This window comes from Phytophthora cinnamomi (genome assembly GCF_018691715.1).
Source record: "Phytophthora cinnamomi strain GKB4 chromosome Unknown Contig104, whole genome shotgun sequence".
In the NCBI taxonomy this organism is placed as follows: Eukaryota; Oomycota; class Peronosporomycetes; order Peronosporales; family Peronosporaceae; genus Phytophthora; species Phytophthora cinnamomi.
Genome location: NW_027151037.1, coordinates 858,579 through 877,606, shown reverse-complemented (window position 1 = coordinate 877,606; position 19,028 = coordinate 858,579). Strand labels below are relative to the sequence as shown.

At 57.1% G+C, this 19,028-nt stretch overlaps 4 protein-coding genes across 4 annotated transcripts; 3 read left to right on the top strand and 1 right to left on the bottom strand.

The window, feature by feature from the left end:
* Positions 1-584: 584 nt before the first annotated feature.
* IUM83_06071 (cellulose synthase 3) lies at positions 585-4,138 on the top strand (the record flags this gene model as incomplete). Its single annotated transcript, XM_067930250.1, has 2 exons — positions 585-727; positions 862-4,138. 2 exons carry the CDS (start codon positions 585-587, stop codon positions 4,136-4,138), a joined length of 3,420 nt encoding a protein of 1,139 aa, XP_067782848.1.
* A 359-nt stretch (positions 4,139-4,497) lies between these two features.
* IUM83_06070 (uncharacterized protein) lies at positions 4,498-4,915 on the top strand (the record flags this gene model as incomplete). The annotated part of the gene is made up of 2 exons (XM_067930249.1): positions 4,498-4,642; positions 4,713-4,915. The coding sequence occupies 2 exons, from the start codon at positions 4,498-4,500 to the stop codon at positions 4,913-4,915; spliced, it is 348 nt and encodes a 115-aa protein (XP_067782880.1).
* A 2,867-nt stretch (positions 4,916-7,782) lies between these two features.
* Positions 7,783-15,722, bottom strand: IUM83_06069 (Selenocysteine-specific elongation factor; the record flags this gene model as incomplete). The annotated part of the gene is made up of 3 exons (XM_067930248.1): positions 7,783-7,798; positions 7,902-7,949; positions 14,140-15,722. 3 exons carry the CDS (start codon positions 15,720-15,722, stop codon positions 7,783-7,785), a joined length of 1,647 nt encoding a protein of 548 aa, XP_067782653.1.
* Positions 15,723-15,833: 111 nt separating this feature from the next.
* On the top strand, positions 15,834-17,273 carry IUM83_06068 (uncharacterized protein; the record flags this gene model as incomplete). The annotated part of the gene is made up of 1 exon (XM_067930247.1): positions 15,834-17,273. The coding sequence occupies one exon, from the start codon at positions 15,834-15,836 to the stop codon at positions 17,271-17,273; it is 1,440 nt and encodes a 479-aa protein (XP_067782636.1).
* Between the last annotated feature and the right edge of the window lie 1,755 nt (positions 17,274-19,028).

Below are 19,028 nucleotides of genomic sequence, written 5' to 3'. Positions count from 1 at the left end.
GGGAAAGCCCGCTGATGCAACGCCATGACCAAGATCCATTAACCCGGAGCCTTGCTCCCTGTAGCTCAGCCGCACAGGCTCCGTCCCCGCCGTTAACGGCAGGAGGTTTCGCCTGGCAGGCGAATAGAACAACCCAGAGCTATTGCACCCCACCAGCAAGTCGCTACATGGAAGTACATGCAAAGCAATAGCCTAGACCTGCGAAAATGGGCGCTGAAACTCCTGTCGATCCTGAGTCGCGAGGAGCCAGTTGTGGCTCTTCTCTGCGCCCTGTCTTTTTTCAGTTATGGATTCTCCCGTAATTTATCGGTAATTTATCGCGTCGATCGCACGCCAGGGGGAAACGGCCGGGCCCCCACAGAGAAAACACCCGGCGCGGAAACCGAGCGCTCCCGAGGCCTCATTTCTGGTTTTGTGTTCACTCGGCAGCAGACCAAAGCGCGCCTCCCCTCGTCCAGCGACTGAGAGCGGCGCCTTACCCTTCGTAGCGCGTCTGCCGGACGGACCAAGACAGAGGAACACTCACCCCCCTCCCCTCACACAGCCAACCACTGTAGCAGCGGGCTCTCTCCAGCAGCAGCAGCATGGGGCTCACCGGCGCGGGCATCATCGCCTCCGTCGTGGGCATCCTGGGCGGCGTGTCGCTGTCCTGCGGCGGCTGGTCGTCGCTGTCCCTCGGCGCTCGCTCGCTCTTCGTGACGACGCAGTTCCTCTCGGCCTTCGCCATGTACGTGCCGCACTGACCATCACTCCTGCTCCAATTCTGAAACGAGGGCGCACTATTGGGTGTCGTTTCGGTTCTAATTTTGGAACGTTCCAGACACTAATTTGATTTTCCGCTGTTGTGATATTCCACCTCAGGGGATTCGTGGTCGCCTTCACCGCCATCTCGTCGCTGACAAGCACCAACGAGTGGATCGCCGTGGCGGCCGGCGGCGGCGCGGGCTTCGTGATCGCCCTCATCGTGGGCTTCATGACGGTCTTCGGCCCGTACATCCTGATCCTCGTCACAGGCGGCATCATCGCCTGCTACCTGCTGCTCGTGGACGCGTACGACGGCGTGAAACTCTTCCCGTCAGACAACCAGCTGGCGCGCCAGGAGTTCGTCATCGCCTTCATGATCATCTTCGAGCTCGTGTGCTGCTCGTCGTCCAAGACGTCGGAGCTGGAGAACCACCGCTTCAAGTACATCATCTTCTCGGCCATCACGGGCGGCTGGATGGCCTCGGACGGCGTGTCCCGCCTCATCGACTCGACGGCTGTTCTGTCGGACGTGGCCTACACCTCCATCCAGGACGGCGGCTCGGCCGCGCTCAAGGGCATCGACAGCAGCGCGCAGACGCTCATGTTCCTCATCTGGGGCGCCGTCTTCGTGGTCGGCGGCCTCAACCAGCTCTCCATGCGCTGGGGACTCATGTGCTACAACCGCGTTGGTGCGCACGCCCAGCTCGGCCCCGTCGAGGAGCAGATGCCGGAGCTGCCCACGGGCGCCACGCTGCCTGCCCAGACCATGAACGAGCGCGTGCGCCTCGTGTGCGAGAACTGTTTCGCCACGGTGCCCAGCGGCACGGCCTTCTGTACCGAGTGTGGTGAGGCAATGCCCTCGGACGACGCCGACCCGAACGTCAGCATCTCGCAGGCGCAGATGCCGTCGGTCACGATGAACAACAAGTCTCAAGTGCCCGACCGCTGGCAGCAGGTGCCGCACCGCACGTACCTCAGCACGACGTCGTTTGTCGACCCCAAGCACGCCAAGGAGGGCGGCGTGAGCATGAAGGACAACAGCCGCAGCATCCGCTTCATGGACTCGGGTGTGCAGGGCCCCGACGGCAAGATGAGCCAGTACAACGACTCGATCGCCGGCGTGCGCAACTATTACGAGCCTTCATTCCGCTCGTTCGCCATGTCGACCTACTCGATCGCCAACCGCGCCGCTGAGCCCGTTGACACGCCCAACATCCGCAAGTACAAGATGTCGGGTAGTGGCATGTTCCACGTCTTCTACTTCGGTACGGCTGCCACCGGTATCTTCTGGCTGTACTACTTGACTACGATGTACCCGCAGCAGTACTTCTGCGACCACGCCCGCCCCACGCTTCCCTGCAGTGAGCTGCCCAGCAGCGAGATTTCGGGCTGCTACAGTTCAACGGTCAACTTCGACTCCTCTTCCGGCGAGGGTTACTGCATCAAGAACGTGCCGTTCATGTCGTGGCTCATGTACGCGATGATGATCTTTAGCGAGTTCCTCAACTACTTCCTGGGTCTGCTGTTCAACTTCAGTATGTGGCGTCCGATTCGTCGTGGCGCCCGTTACATGAACGACTTCAAACCGCCTATCCCGAAAGAGCAGTGGCCGACCGTCGACATCTTCCTGTGTCACTACATGGAACCTGTGACGGACTCCATGGCTACGCTGAAGAACTGTCTTGCGATGCAGTACCCTCCGGAGCTGCTGCACATTTTCATCCTTGATGATGGTTACGCCAAGTCTGTGTGGGACGCCAACAACCACTTCAAGGTTACGGTCAACACCAAGGTGATTGAGATTTGTGGTGACCTGCGTGGCGACGTCGCTCGCATCATGCACGAGCGCGTGGTCGGCCCTGTGCAGGACGATCAGTCCCTGAAGACGTGGCGTCGCCAGCACAGCTCTGTGCGTGAGCTCCGCAAAGAGGGAAGCAAGGGCGTGCAGCGTCGCGACTGTGCTGTTGGTTCACTGTCGGACGACTACGACTACCGTGACCGCGGTATCCCGCGTGTGACTTTCATCGGTCGCATGAAGCCCGAAACGCACCACTCCAAGGCTGGTAACATCAACAACGCCCTCTTCAACGAAGGTGCCGATGGCAAGTACTTGCTGATTCTGGATAATGATATGAAGCCGCACCCGAAGTTCTTGCTTGCCGTGCTGCCGTTCTTCTTCTCGGAGGGCGAGGCTGTGGACGGCGGAGGCCGCCAGTACAGTGACGACATTTCCTGGAACCAGGTGTCGTACGTGCAGACTCCTCAGTACTTCGAGGACACGCCCCAGCTGACCATCATGGGAGACCCGTGTGGACACAAGAACACCATTTTCTTCGACGCTGTACAGTGTGGTCGTGATGGTTTCGACTCGGCAGCTTTCGCCGGTACCAACGCCGTTTTCCGTCGCCAGGCTTTCGACTCCATCGGTGGCATTCAGTACGGTACCCAGACGGAAGATGCCTACACGGGTAACGTGCTGCACACTTCTGGCTGGGACTCGGTGTACTTCCGCAAGGATTTCGAGGGTGATGCCAAGGACCGCATTCGTCTGTGCGAAGGTGCCGTGCCCGAAACGGTCGCTGCTGCCATGGGTCAGAAGAAGCGTTGGGCCAAGGGTGCCGTGCAGATTCTGCTCATGAAGAATGAGAGCGAGGTCGACCCGGACTGGCGTCCGCCGCGTGTGCCTGCCCCGGACCCGAAGCCGGCGCTTGCGTTCCCGCGCAAGATGTTCTTCTACGACTCGGTGCTCTACCCGTTCGGTTCCATTCCCGCTCTGTGTTACGTGGCGATCGCTATTTACTACCTGTGTACGGGTGACGCTCCCATCTACGCTCGTGGTACCAAGTTCCTGTACTCTTTCTTGCCCGTGACGTTCTGCCGTTGGGTACTCAACCTGCTGGCCAACCGCGCCGTCGACAACAACGATGTGTGGCGTGCCCAGCAGACCTGGTTCTCCTTCTCCTTCATCACGATGATGGCTATTGTGGAGGCTATCCAGGCGCGTGTGACGGGCAAAGACAAGTCGTGGGCCAACACGGGTGCCGGTCAGAAGACGTCGTGGACAGAGATCCCCAACGTGCTCTTCTTCTTCACGCTGCTCTTTAGTCAACTGGTGGCGCTGATTCGGTTCTTTGAGTACGAGAACGCCACGAACCCGTGGAACTACGTGTCTGCTATGTTCTTCGGCTTCTTCGTGATGAGTCAGTTCTACCCCATGGTCAAGATGAGTATCACGGAGTACTGTGGTTGGGACCACACGGCCGCGACATTTACGGCCAACGTGTTCGGCTCGCTGCTGGTGGTGTACATCGTGGTGTTCGTGCAGCTGTGGCAGGTCTACTACGAGGGCAACCTGCAGACGGCCCAGGGTACATCAGGTTCCACTTCGTCTTAGACGAGTATCGGACTGTCATGAAGACCCAGATGGCCCGTCGCTGCGGAGAAGACGTGAAGGCAGGACATGCGCAGTGCAGCAGAAGCGGTAGTGTAGCTTATGTAGCGAATCAGCGGTGCGCTTGTACGCGTGTGCCCTCTGCATTCTCTCCGAAGTGACTGGACATTTCATCATACGTAAAATTGCTTTTTGCTTGAATCTGTCGAACGTGCTAGTCATGGCCTTTGCTTGGGTTAACCTGTTGCAGCGTGCCATGCTAACAGCTTTTGTGTAGGACTCGCGATCTTTCACGTCGGAACGGATGCAGCGTAGCGTTTGGAGACTTCTGGTGCTCGCAGCGTGGTTGACAGGTGAAGTTCATGCAGGAGAAGCTGCGAGTGCGTGGACAACTGGCCGGCGAGTGCAGCGCGTGTGCACTTTTGAAGGCTACTACTCAGTTCCCGGAGCCACCACAACACGGCCATGCCCAGGCACGATGCCGTGCCCGCCCGGTTCCTACTGCACGTCCGTCTACTACGCTCTCTTCGGAAGTGTTTGGCTCTATCTGATCGTAACTCGTTCGTGTTGGATGCAGCGGTGGCGAACGACGGCCGTGTCCTGCCGGCGTCTATGGAGCTGAGGAAGGATTGCGCACCAAGCAGTGCTCAGCGCCATGTCCCGAGGGCTTTTACTGCCCGGAAGGAACCGCCCAGCCGATCGAGTGCGGTGCAGCAGACAACTACTGCCCGCTGGGGGCGACGCAACCGACAGCCGTGCCCGAAGGCTTCTTCGCGCTAGGAGGAGAACCGACAGATCGACGTCGAAGCACCATCAGTCCGTGTAATCCAGGCTCATTTTGCGTAGCTGGAACTTCGCGAGGGTGTCCTGCCGGTACCTATGGATCTTCGTCGAGACTTTCGACGCCGCAGTGCTCAGGGCAGTGCCCCGTAAGTTACTACTGTCCCAAGGCTAGCATCAACCCAACTCCATGTCCCGCTGGAACTTTCGGTGCTACGGAAGGCCTCATCGACGCGAGCTGCTCCGGCGTGTGTCCGGTCGGATACGCTTGTCCGGAAGGCACTGGGTCTGCTACAACTTGGCCATGTGATCACGACACTTTTTGTCCGGCGGGAAGCGCTACGCCACGAGCACCGAGTCGAGGAACTCACGTCGATGAAATATCGGCAACAGAGGAAGCTGCTTGTCCACTCGGGTCGTTCTGCAGCCCGGACGAGGCTCCAGGGGGCTCTAGGCTTTGCCCAGGCGGAACTTTTGGCAATGCCACGGGACTTGCGAGTGCTGCATGCTCTGGACCCTGCTCAGCTGGATACTACTGCCCGCGAGGCAGCACGAGTGCAACGCAGCTTCCGTGTGGCAGCGTAGATGTCTTTTGCCCAGTTGGATCAGCATTTCCGACTCAAGTATCACCAGGGTATTACACCGTCGGTGGTTTGCTAATAGCGCAGGGATCACTAACGGTAGACGCGTTGGCAGCACAACACGACAAGGATCGGATCACCCGTGTGGCCCAGAGGCGTTGTGAACCAGGCCATTACTGCGTAGATGGAGAACGCTATGCATGTCCTGCTGGTACTTTCGGGAACAAGGCTGGCCTCACCACTCCTGCGTGTTCGGGCCCTTGCGCGGCCGGGTACTATTGCCCCGAAGGCAGCATCGTGGCCCAAGCCGTTGCCTGCGCCACGAGTGCAGCCTACTGCCCGCAAGGCTCTGCGTTACCAACTCCGACGGATAGAGGATACTGCGCCATCTCTGTAGACAATGTTGCTGGAGCGAGATGGTACGATCAACGCAAGGCTCGACCAGGGGAGTTTGCGTGGAGAGGGACGTGTTACCCGTGTCCGGCTGGCAACTACGGCTCGGAAGAGATGGAAACAAGACCGACATGCTCGAGTCCCTGCGCGCCTGGCTACTATTGCCCGCCAGGAAGTACGACGCCAACACAGCATGAGTGTGGCTCTGCAGCCGTCTTCTGTCCTGCGGCATCAGCGAACCCCTGGGATGTTTTTCAGGGCTACTACACGTCGCTGCTAGTTCGTGCGATCATGCCGAATACTACGCAGGCCCCTGGCTGCGAGCCTGGCCAATATCGAGATTATTCCACCACCGTCGACGCGTTCATGGACGTCGTGACCGGCCGGAGTCCGATCAGTGTTGACTACGGAGACTATTCTTTCCCAGTTGCGAAATGCGTACCGTGTCCAGTTGGCACATTCAAGCCCGGAACTGGAGACGACTTGAGCCTCTGCCAGCCATGTCCAGAGTACACAACAGTCAGCACAAGCGATCGACGATCGTGCACTTGCTTCCGTCTGGCTGGTGGAGATAGCTTTGACGCATCAATCTTCGCTTTGTACTTTGACAAAGCTACATTATCGTGTGACCTCGTGCCCAAGACTCTGGCTTCTTCCATTGGCGATGGTACAGCCAGCACTGACTCCGTGTACACTCGATCGGAGCAGTTTCCTTGCGAACGAGGCTACTTTTGCGGTGGCGGTGTGCGCTCCCCATGCCCCGCAGGATATTATGGTGATGGCAGCCTCGAAACAAGACCGACGTGCGCTGGTGTGTGTTCCCCCGGGTTCTATTGCCCACTCGCAAGTCGGAACAGCACGGCTCAGGTCTGTGGAGACGCAAACGTGTTTTGTCCAAGTGGTAGCGCTGTCCCCACGCCGGTATGGTCGGGCTACTACTCCGTTCGACTGCTCCCCTACGGAGCTGACCTCTTAATGGTCTCCGACGTTGGCTTCGAGGACTACAGCGTGAGTTCATCTGGCGAACAAGCACCGAGTAGTGAGGATATTCGCGACGACCAGCGCATCTGCGAGCCCGGAACATTTTGCGTCGATGGCAAGAAGTACTTGTGTCCTGCTGGTCGCTATGGCGACAAGTCTGGCGAGACATCACCGCTCTGTGCAGGCTTGTGCACGCGAGGTTATTACTGTCCCAAGGGAAGCACGTCTCCAATTCAGCGTGAGTGTGGCGCAGACGGATTGATCTGTCGTACTGGTTCGCCCGAGCCGCAACTGATCCAAGTCGGCTACTATTCCATCGGCGTCACCAACACGACCCGATTCTTTCAAAGACCTTGCGAGCCTGGGTACTTTTGCATCGACGGCATCAAGTACCAGTGTCCTGCTGGCACCTACGGCGCCATAAGTGGCCTCAGTACGGCTGCGTGCTCTGGGTTGTGCGCTCCAGGGTACTATTGTCCGTCGTACCCGAATCCGCCAAGTATCTCGCGCACGCAGAACGAGTGTGGCAATAGCACTGTGTATTGTCCCGAAGGTACAGGCAACGAACCGGAGTTCGTGGCGAGCGGATATTACAGCGTTTTGACGAGTGAAATGGCAGACGATGGTCGTAATGCCACTCAAAACGACGTGAAGATTTGTCCACAAGGCTTCTATTGTCGCCAGGGAATTCGTATTCGCTGTCCAAGAGGAACCTACGGAGATGTTGAAGGGCTAAGTGCAGCATCGTGCAGTGGTTGGTGTCCTGCAGGCTACTTCTGTCCGTTCGCCACCACCGACTATCGGTTGAACCCGTGTTTTCCGGGGACCTACGCCACTAAAGGGGCTGCAGTCTGCATGGCATGCCCCTCCAGCTTACAGAGCCGGGCGTCAGTGCTCAAGACGTTCAATCTACTACCACCGGAGCAGGCTGCGAATCCACCATGCACCACACACCGTGAATGCTGCTTCTTCGGCTGAATCGCAGTGCAGAGGAAAGAGAGAGAAACAATCGATCATATGAACTAACTTACCCTGTCTTGCGCTCTAGATGCATTGTCTCCAGGATGTGAGCGATTTCGCTGTAGTTATCCGACTTTGTAGAGAAGACAAATCCTGTGAACTGTTCAACGGTAGGTTCCTCCGTCGCTGTCGCTATGTGCGTCGGGGTGTCCCGGACGCACAACTCGATTTCAATCCCCGCCAGCGATGGTTTGAGGACGCACCACCCCGACTCGTCCGAGTTCATGCCAGCGAAAAAACCTTCGCCTTCAGTGAATGACCGCCAGACGATCACCACGCGATTCATTTCTTCATATCGACGACTCACTGCGTGCTGCATGACTGACACAGTTCTGCCAAATTTCAGCCGACTAGTAACTCGGAATCTGACGGCGATGGTGTTGTCCGGGTCATCGACTCCGTCGTAGCGTTCTCTGAATTCTTGGCGATGCAACATGTGAGACGCCTGTCACAGAGTCTCGCAGGTTTGCTGGAACCCGAAGGGAAGCAGGCGCTTGTCGCCATACTCGAAGTACCCTCCAGTTCTGCCCGTCCTCCTCCATATCGCCTCAGCCTTCAGATGCCCTGCTTGTTTGAAGACATCGTCCGTCTGCGCGTACAGCTTCTGGAGCTCTTGGATGTAAACAGCGTATATTTCGGCATCGAGAGACCGAGGCCTGTGTTGTGTGGCCACTTCACCCTGTTGATCGCTAGTCAGGGTCAAGTTGCCAAGCTGCCCGTTCACAGCAGCGTTGAGTTCTTGGATCAAACCTGCCTTGGATTTAACTGCAGCACACAGTAGGCGATGCTGCTCCTCCGCTGCTCGCCGCGCTCCCATTTGTCGTTTGGCAATGGCTTCCCACGTTTTAGAGAGGAGACTTCCACCGTCGTTCTTGAGCTCCCCTGTCGTTTGTTTCCGTAGACGTTCCTCCAGCAGTACTGAGAGTTCTTGGATTTGCTTCTTGAGAGTCTCGCGCTCGAGTTTCTGTCGCTCGTGGCAGAGTCTCCGTCGCTTGCGGTCCTTCTCAGCCCTGATGAGCATTCGCTGAGCAGAGAGGGCGACGGCGGCTTCTTCACTCTTTTCGCTTTGAGCGCTTAACTGGACAGCATTGGTAGACTCAAGTCGCCATCGACGAGACTCGACATCGCAGAGAACACCGGCACGTCACATGAGCCAAGGAACTCGTCGAGCTCTGCAAGGAAATCGTCGTTCGGGCTCGTCATGGTGTCGTCAATCCGCTTTTGCCACAAGGAAGTCGGGCCACAGGAACGCGCAGGTGATTATGTTCGCTTCTTAAAGCATAAATGCTCCATCGCAATCATGGAACCGCTGCTTGTTTGACAAGTCTTCTGGTGAGCGCGAGCGGAGCTGAATTGATTGAGACCATTTTCCAATTGTGCTGGTTCTTCACAGTCGAAGCATCTTCTAACTTGCGGCCAACTGCTTCAAAACCTTCAAGACCAATGGATCATCACCTCGCTCCAGATGAACCACTCGTGTCGACGATCGCGTACCAAAACGGCAAGACCATGATGGCTGGCGGGGCCCTCGCACTGCACGACCACGTAGCGACGCGGATGGAGGCTGCTCTAGGTAAAGCCCTACCACAAGTGGAGGTGCGCTTCGAGAGCGTGTCCATCACGGCGGACATCGTGGTGAAGAACGAGTCTGAGGTCAAAACCGAGCTCCCGACACTCCCTAACGAGCTGGCCACAAGATTGCGCAGTTTGGGCGCCAAGAAGCACGTCGTCAAGAAGCACATTCTCAAAGGTGTGAGTGGTGTGCTCAAGCAGGGCACCGTCACGCTCTTGCTCGGGCAGCCTGGATCGGGCAAGTCGTCGCTCCTGAAGGTCTTGAGTGGCCGCTTCCCCAAGGCGAAAGCTGTCGCGGTGGATGGCGAGGTGATCTACAACGGCTTCCCATCGTCCGAGTTCCGCAGGAACTTGCCTCAGTTCACGTTGTACGTGAGTCAGCGCGACAAACACTACACCGCTCTATCGGTGAAGGAGACGCTGGAGTTCGCCCACGCGTGTTGCGGTGCAAGAGCACTGAACAGCACTTCGTCAACGGAACCACTGAGGAAAACAAGGCAGCTCTGGATGCAGCACGAGCCATGTACAAACACTACCCGGACATCGTGATCCAGCAGTTGGGGCTGGACAATTGCCAGAACACCGTGGTTGGAGACGCCATGACTCGTGGAGTGTCAGGAGGTGAACGGAAGCGCGTGACGACCGGAGAGATGGCGTTCGGTGACAAGCACGTGATCATGATGGGACGAGATCAGCACGGGCCTGGACAGCGCTGCGACGTTCGACATTATCGCGACGCAGCGCAGCCTCGCCAAGAAGTTCCGCAAGACAGTGGCCATCTCCTTGCTGCAGCCTTCGCCAGAGGTTTACTCGCTCTTCGACTCGGTGATCATTCTCAACGAAGGGCAGATCATGTACAACGGCCCTCGAGTCAACGCGCTGCAGTACTTCGAAAGCCTCGGCTTGCAGTGCCCGCCGCATCGTGACGAGGCAGACTTCCTGCTTGATCTAGGCACCAACAAGCAGTTCCAATACGAGGTCGACAAGTTTCCCGGCAGCATTCCGCGCTCCGTTATCGACTTCGCTGACGCTTTTAAGCGCTCCAGCATCATCAGAGAGATGCTCGAGCAGCAGAACCGCCCTACCGACCCAACTCTGATCGACGACAAGAAGAAGTTCATCGATGCTCTGCCGGAATTTCGCCAGAACTTCTGGGATAGCACGATGACCGTCTTCTCTCGCCAGCGGAAGCTGGTGATGCGAGATCGAGCCTTCCTCGTTGGCCGGGCCGTTATGGTGATCTTGATGGGGCTGCTGTACTCGACAACGTTCTACCAGATCAATGCGACGGACGCGCAGCTGGTCATGGGCATCATCTTCTGCTCCATGATGTTCGTCTCACTCGGGCAGCAGGCGCAGATCCCGAGCTTCATCGCAGCTCGCGAGGTGTTCTACAAGCAGCGCGGCTCCAACTTCTTCCGGACGGCGTCCTATGTGCTGTCTAACTCGGTGTCGCAACTCCCCCTTGCTGTCGTCGAGAGTATCGTCTTCGGCTCGATCGTGTACTGGATGTGCGGATACGTGTCGTCAATCCAGGCGTTCCTCCTGTTCGAGGTGATGCTGCTGCTGACGAACTTGTGCTTCGCGGCCTGGTTTTTCTTCCTGGCGTCGGTGTGCCCGAACTTGAACGTGGCCAACCCGGTCTCGTTAGTCTCCGTGCTGTTCTTCCTCATGTTCGGCGGCTTCGTGATCACCACGAACCAGATCCCTGACTTCTTGGTGTGGATCTATTCGGTCAACCCCATGGCCTGGGGCGTTCGCGCGCTAGCTGTCAACCAGTACACGGCCTCGACTTTCGACGTCTGCGTGTACGAGGGGATCGACTACTGCATCGACTTCGGCTTGAAGATGGGCGAGTACTCACTGGAAACCTTTGAAGTGCAGTCCGGGAAGGGCTGGCTCTGGTACGGCATGGTCTTTATGGCAGCCGCGAACGTCGCCTTCATGCTCCTGTCGTACCTTGCGCTGGAATACATCCGATTTGAAGCTCGGACAACGTGTCACTCGACTCGGTCGCCGCCAAATAAGTGGGAGAAGACTACGCTCTCATTCAATCTCCTCGCTGCGAGCTGTTAGCGGATGAACTTGTAGTCCCTGTCGCGGCCTCAGACGAAAAGCATTTCACCCACGTCACGGTGGCGTTCAGAGACTTGTGGTATTCTGTTCCGGACCCGGCTAACCCGAAGCAAACCATCGACCTACTGAAGGGCATCAGCGGATACGCGCTACCGGGCACGATCACAGCCTTGATGGGCTCTTCCGGTGCTGGTAAGACGACACTCATGAACGTCATCGCTGGACGCAAGACAGGAGGCAAGATCAGAGGAGAAATCCTGTTGAACGGCCATCCTGCTACCGACTTGGCGATTCGTCGCTCGACGGGGTGCTGCGAGCAAATGGACATCCACTCAGACTCCTCGACATTCCGTGAAGCCCTTACCTTTAGTGCTTTCTTGTGTCAGGGCGTTGACATCCCCGACAGCCGGAAGTTCGACTCGGTGAACGAATGCCTCGAGCTTTTGGGCTTGAACCCGATCGCAGGCCAGATCATCTGCGGCAGCTCAGTGGAACAGATGAAGCGCCTGACGATTGGAGTCGAGCTGGCCGCTCAGCCGAGCGTCCTCTTCCTCGACGAACCTACCAGTGGCCTGGACGCTCGGTCTGCCAAGCTGATCATGGATGGCGTACGCAAGGTTGCCAACACCGGGCGAACGGTTGTGTGCACGATCCACCAGCCTTCGTCGGAAGTCTTCCAGGTGTTTGACAGTCTCCTCCTGCTGAAGCGAGGCGGCGAGACCGTTTTCTTCGGCGAGCTGGGGAAGAAAGCATGCGATATGATCCACTACTTCGAGTCCATCGAGGGCGTCCAGAAGCTCGCCGAAAACTACAATCCCGTTACATGGATGCTGGAGGTGATCGGAGCTGGCGTTGGAAACGACAACGGCGACAAGACCGACTTTGTGGGGGTCTTCAAAGAGAGTATGCTCTTCCAGAGCCTACAAGCTAGCATGACGCGAAATGGCGTCTTCCGCCCGTCGTCCTCGATCCCAGCGTTGCAATACGCAGACAAGCGCGCAGCAACGGAATTGGCCCAGGCTAGGTTCTTGATCCAGCGCTTCTTCGTCATGTACTGGCGCACAGCGTCCTACAACTTGACGCGCTTCTTCATCTCGGTGTTTCTTGGCCTGCTCTTCGGCTTGACGTGCGGCAACGCCAAGTACGGAACGTACGCGGGGATTAACTCCGGCATGGGCATGCTGTACGTGTCGACGGGGTTCTTTGGCTTCAACAGCTTCTCCGGAGCCGTGTCAGTTGCCTCGGCGGAGCGCTTGTCGTTCTACCGAGAGCGTGCTTCCCAGACGTACAATGCGTTCTGGTACTTTGTCGCGTCGACGCTTGTTGAGATCCCGTACGTGTTCGTCAGCACGCTGCTGTTCGTGGCCATCTTCTTCCCCATGGTGGGGTTTACCGGCCTGGAGACCTTCCTGGCGTATTGGCTCTACTTGTCACTGCACGCACTCTGGCATGCGTACTTCGGCCAGCTCATGTCTTACATGATGCCAACCGTGGACGTGGCAACGATTTTCGGAGTCCTCATCATTTCCATCTTCCTGCTTTTTAGCGGCTTCAACCCGCCAGGAGACGCCATCCCTCAAGGCTTCAAGTGGATCTACGACATCAACCTGCAGAGGTACACCCTGGCCATCCTCTCGTCGATTGTGTTGGGAAGCTGCTCAAGTGACGGATCCGACATCGGGTGCAAGGTGTTGACAGGATCACCGCCTACACTTCCTGCCGACCTGACGGTGAAGGAGTGCCTTGAGAGCGTCTTCAACATCAAACACAACGATCTCCACAGGAATATCGCATTCGTCGTTGGCTTCATCGTCGTCTATCGCTTCCTCACGCTGCTTGCGTTGCGCTTATTCAACCACATGAAGAGATAAATGCTGTAGCAGGGGAGGCGACGCCAAGACACAGCGTCGTAATTATCCTTTTCCCGTATGCATTTGAATCATCCTCCTTTCATACTTGAATCAGTTCCCCAGTGCATAAGCAAAAGTGGTTGGTACCATTATCTGCCGAAGCTCTCTACGCTGTTCTTGTGTTGCTGATCAGCATAGCTCAACAGTATCTCCCACCTGACCCGTTGTCCCTCCACATCCTTGGAAGTCAACGCGAACTTTACCAGCCTTACCAAAAGGTTTCTCAATCTTGCCAAGGTCAGGACTGCCTTGATCGACACGAATACAGCGTACACGACAACCTACAGCCTCCCTGGCTTCTTGCTCTGTAAAAAACATATCCGCGACAATCGCAAAAGGGTTTCTTCCCTCTGTAGTAGTTTCACCCTTCAGTCTCTCAATACGGCCACTGCGTGGTGCAGTTGTTGATTTGGTAGAGTCACCTTCATCCCCTGGAGCAGGTGTGTCCATGATAGACAGATTGGCGGCATCGGCTACCACAATTTCAACGTCTACCTCGGACGCTGTCTTTGTTGGTGCTGGCGCGAAAGCCTCAGGATATATCAAGCGTTTGTCCTGCAGAAATGAGCGTCCATTGTCCTTGGTGGTGACTTTGGGCTTTGTACTGGGTGCAGCTTTCGTTACTGGTGCCGACTTCCCTTTAAGTTTAGGAGGCTTTAGTGTCATCAGATTGAGAAAGCGCAGCACGAACTTCTCTCCTGGCACAGGGATCGACTGATGTAGAGCACTTGCCACCAGCGCTATGCGGAACTTGCCAGCCTTTCCGAAGGGCCCAAGAATCGTACCCAGCACCCGTGCCTGCTCGAATAATACAATCGTTTCCTGGTAAACACTCCACTTCACGTCCTTGGAGAACATGTCACGCCCGACGACCTCAGTTGCACCAGCACTGTCGCCACTCCGTGGAGCCATCACCTTATCCACAAAACCCTCTCGACCTTTAACTCGGCCAATTTGCAGCTTAGCCAGATCCGCCACAGATCGGTGCACAGCCGCCAACGCACCCAACTCCTCGTCATTTGACCCGACGACACTATTTACAGCGCCGTAAAACGCCAGGCGACACGGAAATCGCTTCGCATCCAGATCCAGACGTGAGCACACCACAAGCGCATCCGGTGGACAGAAGACAGCGTGCTCGAACTGGAGTAGCGCGAAAGTCGACGCCTCCTTCCTCCCGCCCTCACTGCCACCGCCACCTTGACCAAAATCAAGTTCCGCCTTGTACTCATACAAAGCCGACGGGTCGAACTCCCCACCTTCGTCTTTTGATGTTACCCCCAGTCTCGAAAAGAACGTGGTCGTCGCAATGACGGTCGTGTGCCCCACTGTAGCGTGACACTTCCCACCACTCTTACACGACGCACCTTGGAAAAACGGCACCCGCGTGACTGGAATCACCACCTGCGTCACCGGAGCCAAGCTGCCGGGAGGCGACACGGCCAGCGCTCTCTCCACGAGCGTCGGGTCGAGTCCGTTCACCCGGACGCCGACTCGATCCCCCTGCGCGCAGCTGTCCACGTCTTGCTTGAACACCTGCAGCGTCTTGACCTTGGCCCTCACTCCCATCGGCAGCAGCTCCAGTTCGTCGCCCCTCTTCAGAGCTCCGGACAGCACGGTGCCAGTCAACACCGTGCCGTTCCCAGGCACAGCGAAGCAGTGGTCCACCGCCAGTCGAAAATCTCCGGAAGCGTCTCGATCCGGAGGCTGCAAGTGGGTCTTCAGTGCCTCCAGCAGCTCCTGAATCCCCTCGGCCTCTTGATCAGCTCCGACAGCCACAGGAACCACTGGGACAACTTCAACTTCAACTTGGAAGTATGTAGCCATGAACGCTCGTATCTCGGTTGTCGCTGCATCGATTGCAGCCAATTTATCAGGGGCTGCGCCGGGCAGCAGGTCCGTCTTGGTGAGCGCCACCACAACGCGCTTCTTGGCTGCTAGTGCTGCCAGCAACAGACTCTCGACGGTTTGCGGCTGCAGCCCCTTGCGGCAGTCCACCACCAGCAGCACCGCGTCGATGATGGCTACACCTCCCAAAATCGTTCGAAACAGGGACGCATGGCCTGGGCAGTCCACCAGCGTCACCTGGAGAGATGGCTGCGCACCCATGAGGAGGAAGCTGGAGAAGCCCAGGTCCAGCGTGATGCCGCGCTGCTGGCTCTGCGGGTGCTTGTCCAGCGCCGCCGTGGACAGCCGCGTGCTCAGCGCGCGCACGAGGCTCGTCTTGCCGCTGTCCACGTGCCCCAGCACCCCGACGTTCACGTTGAGCAACATGGCTATACTCGAATGGCGCGTGTGCCACAAAGATATGTAGTGTACCGATATATACCTAGTGAGAGTGATGGTTGGCGGTTGTTGAAGTTGGTGTAGCCATTTTTTGCAGCCATGCGCGGCGAGCGGGCGGTTGGGAGCCGCGTGCAGGTGTTCTGGGAGGGCGAGGACGAGTGGTTCGAGGGCATCGTGGCCGCCTTCTCGGCCGAGAGGGGCTACTACGTCAAGTACGACGACGGCGAGGAGCAGTGGGAGCTGGACGCCGGCGAACACGCCATCCGGTTCCTGTCAGAGGCTGCAAGGACACAAGAGGATCAAGTCGATAACAACGGCGTTCCCGACGCAGACGACTATGAAGAAGACGAAGAAGAAGAAGAAGGAGAAGAAGAGTATGAGGACGACGACCACGACGATGTCGAGCCAGTTGACCAACTTGAAGGGGAGGAAGAAGAGGAGGAGGAAGTGCCGTCGAGTCCGCCTCCTGACGCAGAAGACCCGACGGTGAAGGCGACTCCGATTACCACGAAGCAGCAGAGGCCGATGAAACCTGCGCGGGCGTTCATGCGCAGCTCAGCAGCTTTCTTTCGGGACGAGGACACGCTGCGCGAGATGCGGCAGGAGCTCCGCCAGGAGAAGAAGACGCTCACGAACCAGCTGCACACGCTAACAATGCAGCTCGCCGAGAAAGAGCAGGTGTCGGCGGCCGTCAAGAGCGAGCTGCAGCAGCTGAAAACGAGCGCGGCACTGGCCAACGTCATGCGCCAAGTGCCGCGTTCGGCTACGCTCAGTGGGGGCTCCAGCGGTATGACCAGGAGCCTTCCGAAGCCCAAGACGGCCGCGCAATGGGGAGAGCGCGTACTCGACCAAAAGCTCGAGAACCAGTGCCTAGCCGAAGATCTGCTCGTGCTGAAGATGGCTGTGCAGGACAAGCAGCTTGCTCTGCAGCGCAAGCAGAAGCGGCGAGATGAAATGAGTGCAAAGCTGTCTCGCGTGCCGCGTCGACACCTCTGCACACTGGTGGACGTGCAGGTCGAGATCGCCCGGCTACTTGAAGAAAAGCGCGCGCTGGAACTCCAGTCGCCTCGTTCTTCTTCGCGTCCTGAGAAGGAGTTAGTGACGAGCAGCAAGGCTGGGGTTGCTACGAAGACTGCGCTTCAGAGCGAATTGACGAGTCTTGAGATCACGGCGGAGCGCTACAAGGAAGAACTGCGTCAGTGGGAGCTTAGAATCGACTGCGAGAAGGCACGTCTGGCGCCGCTGGAGAATCGATTCGCCTCCCTGCAGCAGGAGTTGAAGCGACACGAGGATTCGCAGGTATTACTGCGCAGCGTCTTCCTGCGCTTGGGTCCAGACTCAAAGGATGGACGCGTGGCGCTGGATGCGGCGTTGGCTGCATTCCAGACGCTCGCCCCCCTGGATCAACCGACCATCACGTACGAGGACATGGCAGCCCGGATCAAGGAGAGCAAGATTCTTTCGGCGGTCGGAATTAACGACCAGCGCGTTTCATTTACGCAGTTCACGCAAGCGTTCGAGTGCATGTTTAAGTCATGATGAGGCTTTTGAGGCACAAAAAGCAGTAAGGAATATCGTGTCTGTGTTTCGATAGTCTGAAGCGTTCTTGGTGTTAGTTTTTCTCTTGTTATAGCTCAAGCTTACGTTACTCGAGCGAAACAACCAGCGAATTCGATTAACCTCGCGAGAAATCTACAGACGCAGGAGGTCTCTGGAACAAGTTTTTCAAGGTCGGTTAGCACGGTCTGTAAAGCTATTTGTCACTTAGTGGTGCTTGACCGTATTCACGCGACTTTTTTTCGGAGCTGCTTCTACTGTTGAGACAACGATCGTTCAATATACTAGCTTAACCTATATTATTGATGTCTATTTGATTCGATGAGTCTCCGCTACTTTCATTTTGCCGAGGCTGTCTCAACGTCCCACGCGTACGTGTGGCCAAGCGAATCTTCCATGCGATACGAATCGTCCAGGTAGTCCAACCGCTTCAGAACCAGTTCGACCACGTCCTGGACCTCATCAACAATCATGTCATTTTGTTTGTTCTGGGTGTTACCCACGTGAGCCGAGTAGTCCTGACCAAGAAGCCGTGCTTGCTCCCAGAAACACGGCACGAAAAACTGGCTGGGATCCGGAACAATCTCGATGAGCGCAGTTCGAGGTTGAGCAAAGCGCGCGTTGTAGAATGCCGCCCCATGGGGCCCGATCATCATTTTCACACGATCGCGCATGAAGGTCGCAACATCCTTCAGTCCGTGAAACTGATCGTGCTTGAAGTACACGAGCTTTTCCGGCCGACCGGTGGCATTCAGCCTCGCTGAAATTGCGTCGAATAGCTCGGGCTCATTCAAAATCCGGCGCCCGCCATTGACAGCTCGACCACCCCTCGACCGTGAAAGGAACAGGATGATATCACGATCAGGCTTAGAACTATACTTCGGTGGTGGCAGCTCTCGCAAGATATTTTCCGTGATACGCTGCGTCGTGAAGGGATGAATCAGAGGCGCACGGCACGAAAATACGAGACGCTTTGCCGCGACCAACTTGGGCCCGTGAAGGTGTTGCCCAACCATAACGTCGTAGATCTCGTTTACGATCGAGTCGCGGGGTTTCCTTCCTGCTACGATCACCGTTCCATCCTTCTCCATGGTGGGGATTACAAGTTGCGCCTGGCTCCAGACAACTGCAACGCGGTCGATGAAGTGCTGGAAGGACCAGGAATCGGGGCTCGTCGCGACGACAAGTGTATCCACTCGCGTTTCATCCTCCAGCTCGCTGGAATACATCTTATGCATGAAGGACGCGTGGGATACGTCGTGGCCCATGCAGCCTTTGTCCGACCAAATGTCCGGCGGCGGGTCTCCTCGGTACACCGCGTTTGAAAATACCATATTCTGCCCCTGGAACGTTGGGTACTCCGCCCACTGTAGGTCCTCCGATATACGCATCCGTGCAACGTGAAAGCCACCCGAGAGCCACTTACTCTGCATCGGTCCATTCGTGAAACTTGGCAACTTGAGTCTAAACGCAGGATACAGGAGCTCCTGTGCCTCGACCAGATTCGTTTTGTTGGCTTCCTTGATGCATGGAGCCGATCGGCCGTCCATTCCGTGGACACATTCGGATTGGATAACAGGTGCCCAGTGTTGGTACGACTCGGAGAACGTCAAGTCGTCGATATGGAGAACTTTGACGGTCACGGTCGCGTTCCGGCGATTCTGGACAAGGGTGAAGAGATCCGCCTTTGGCTGTGTGGCTAGCTGTGCTGGAGTCGTCGGAATTGGTGAAACTGGC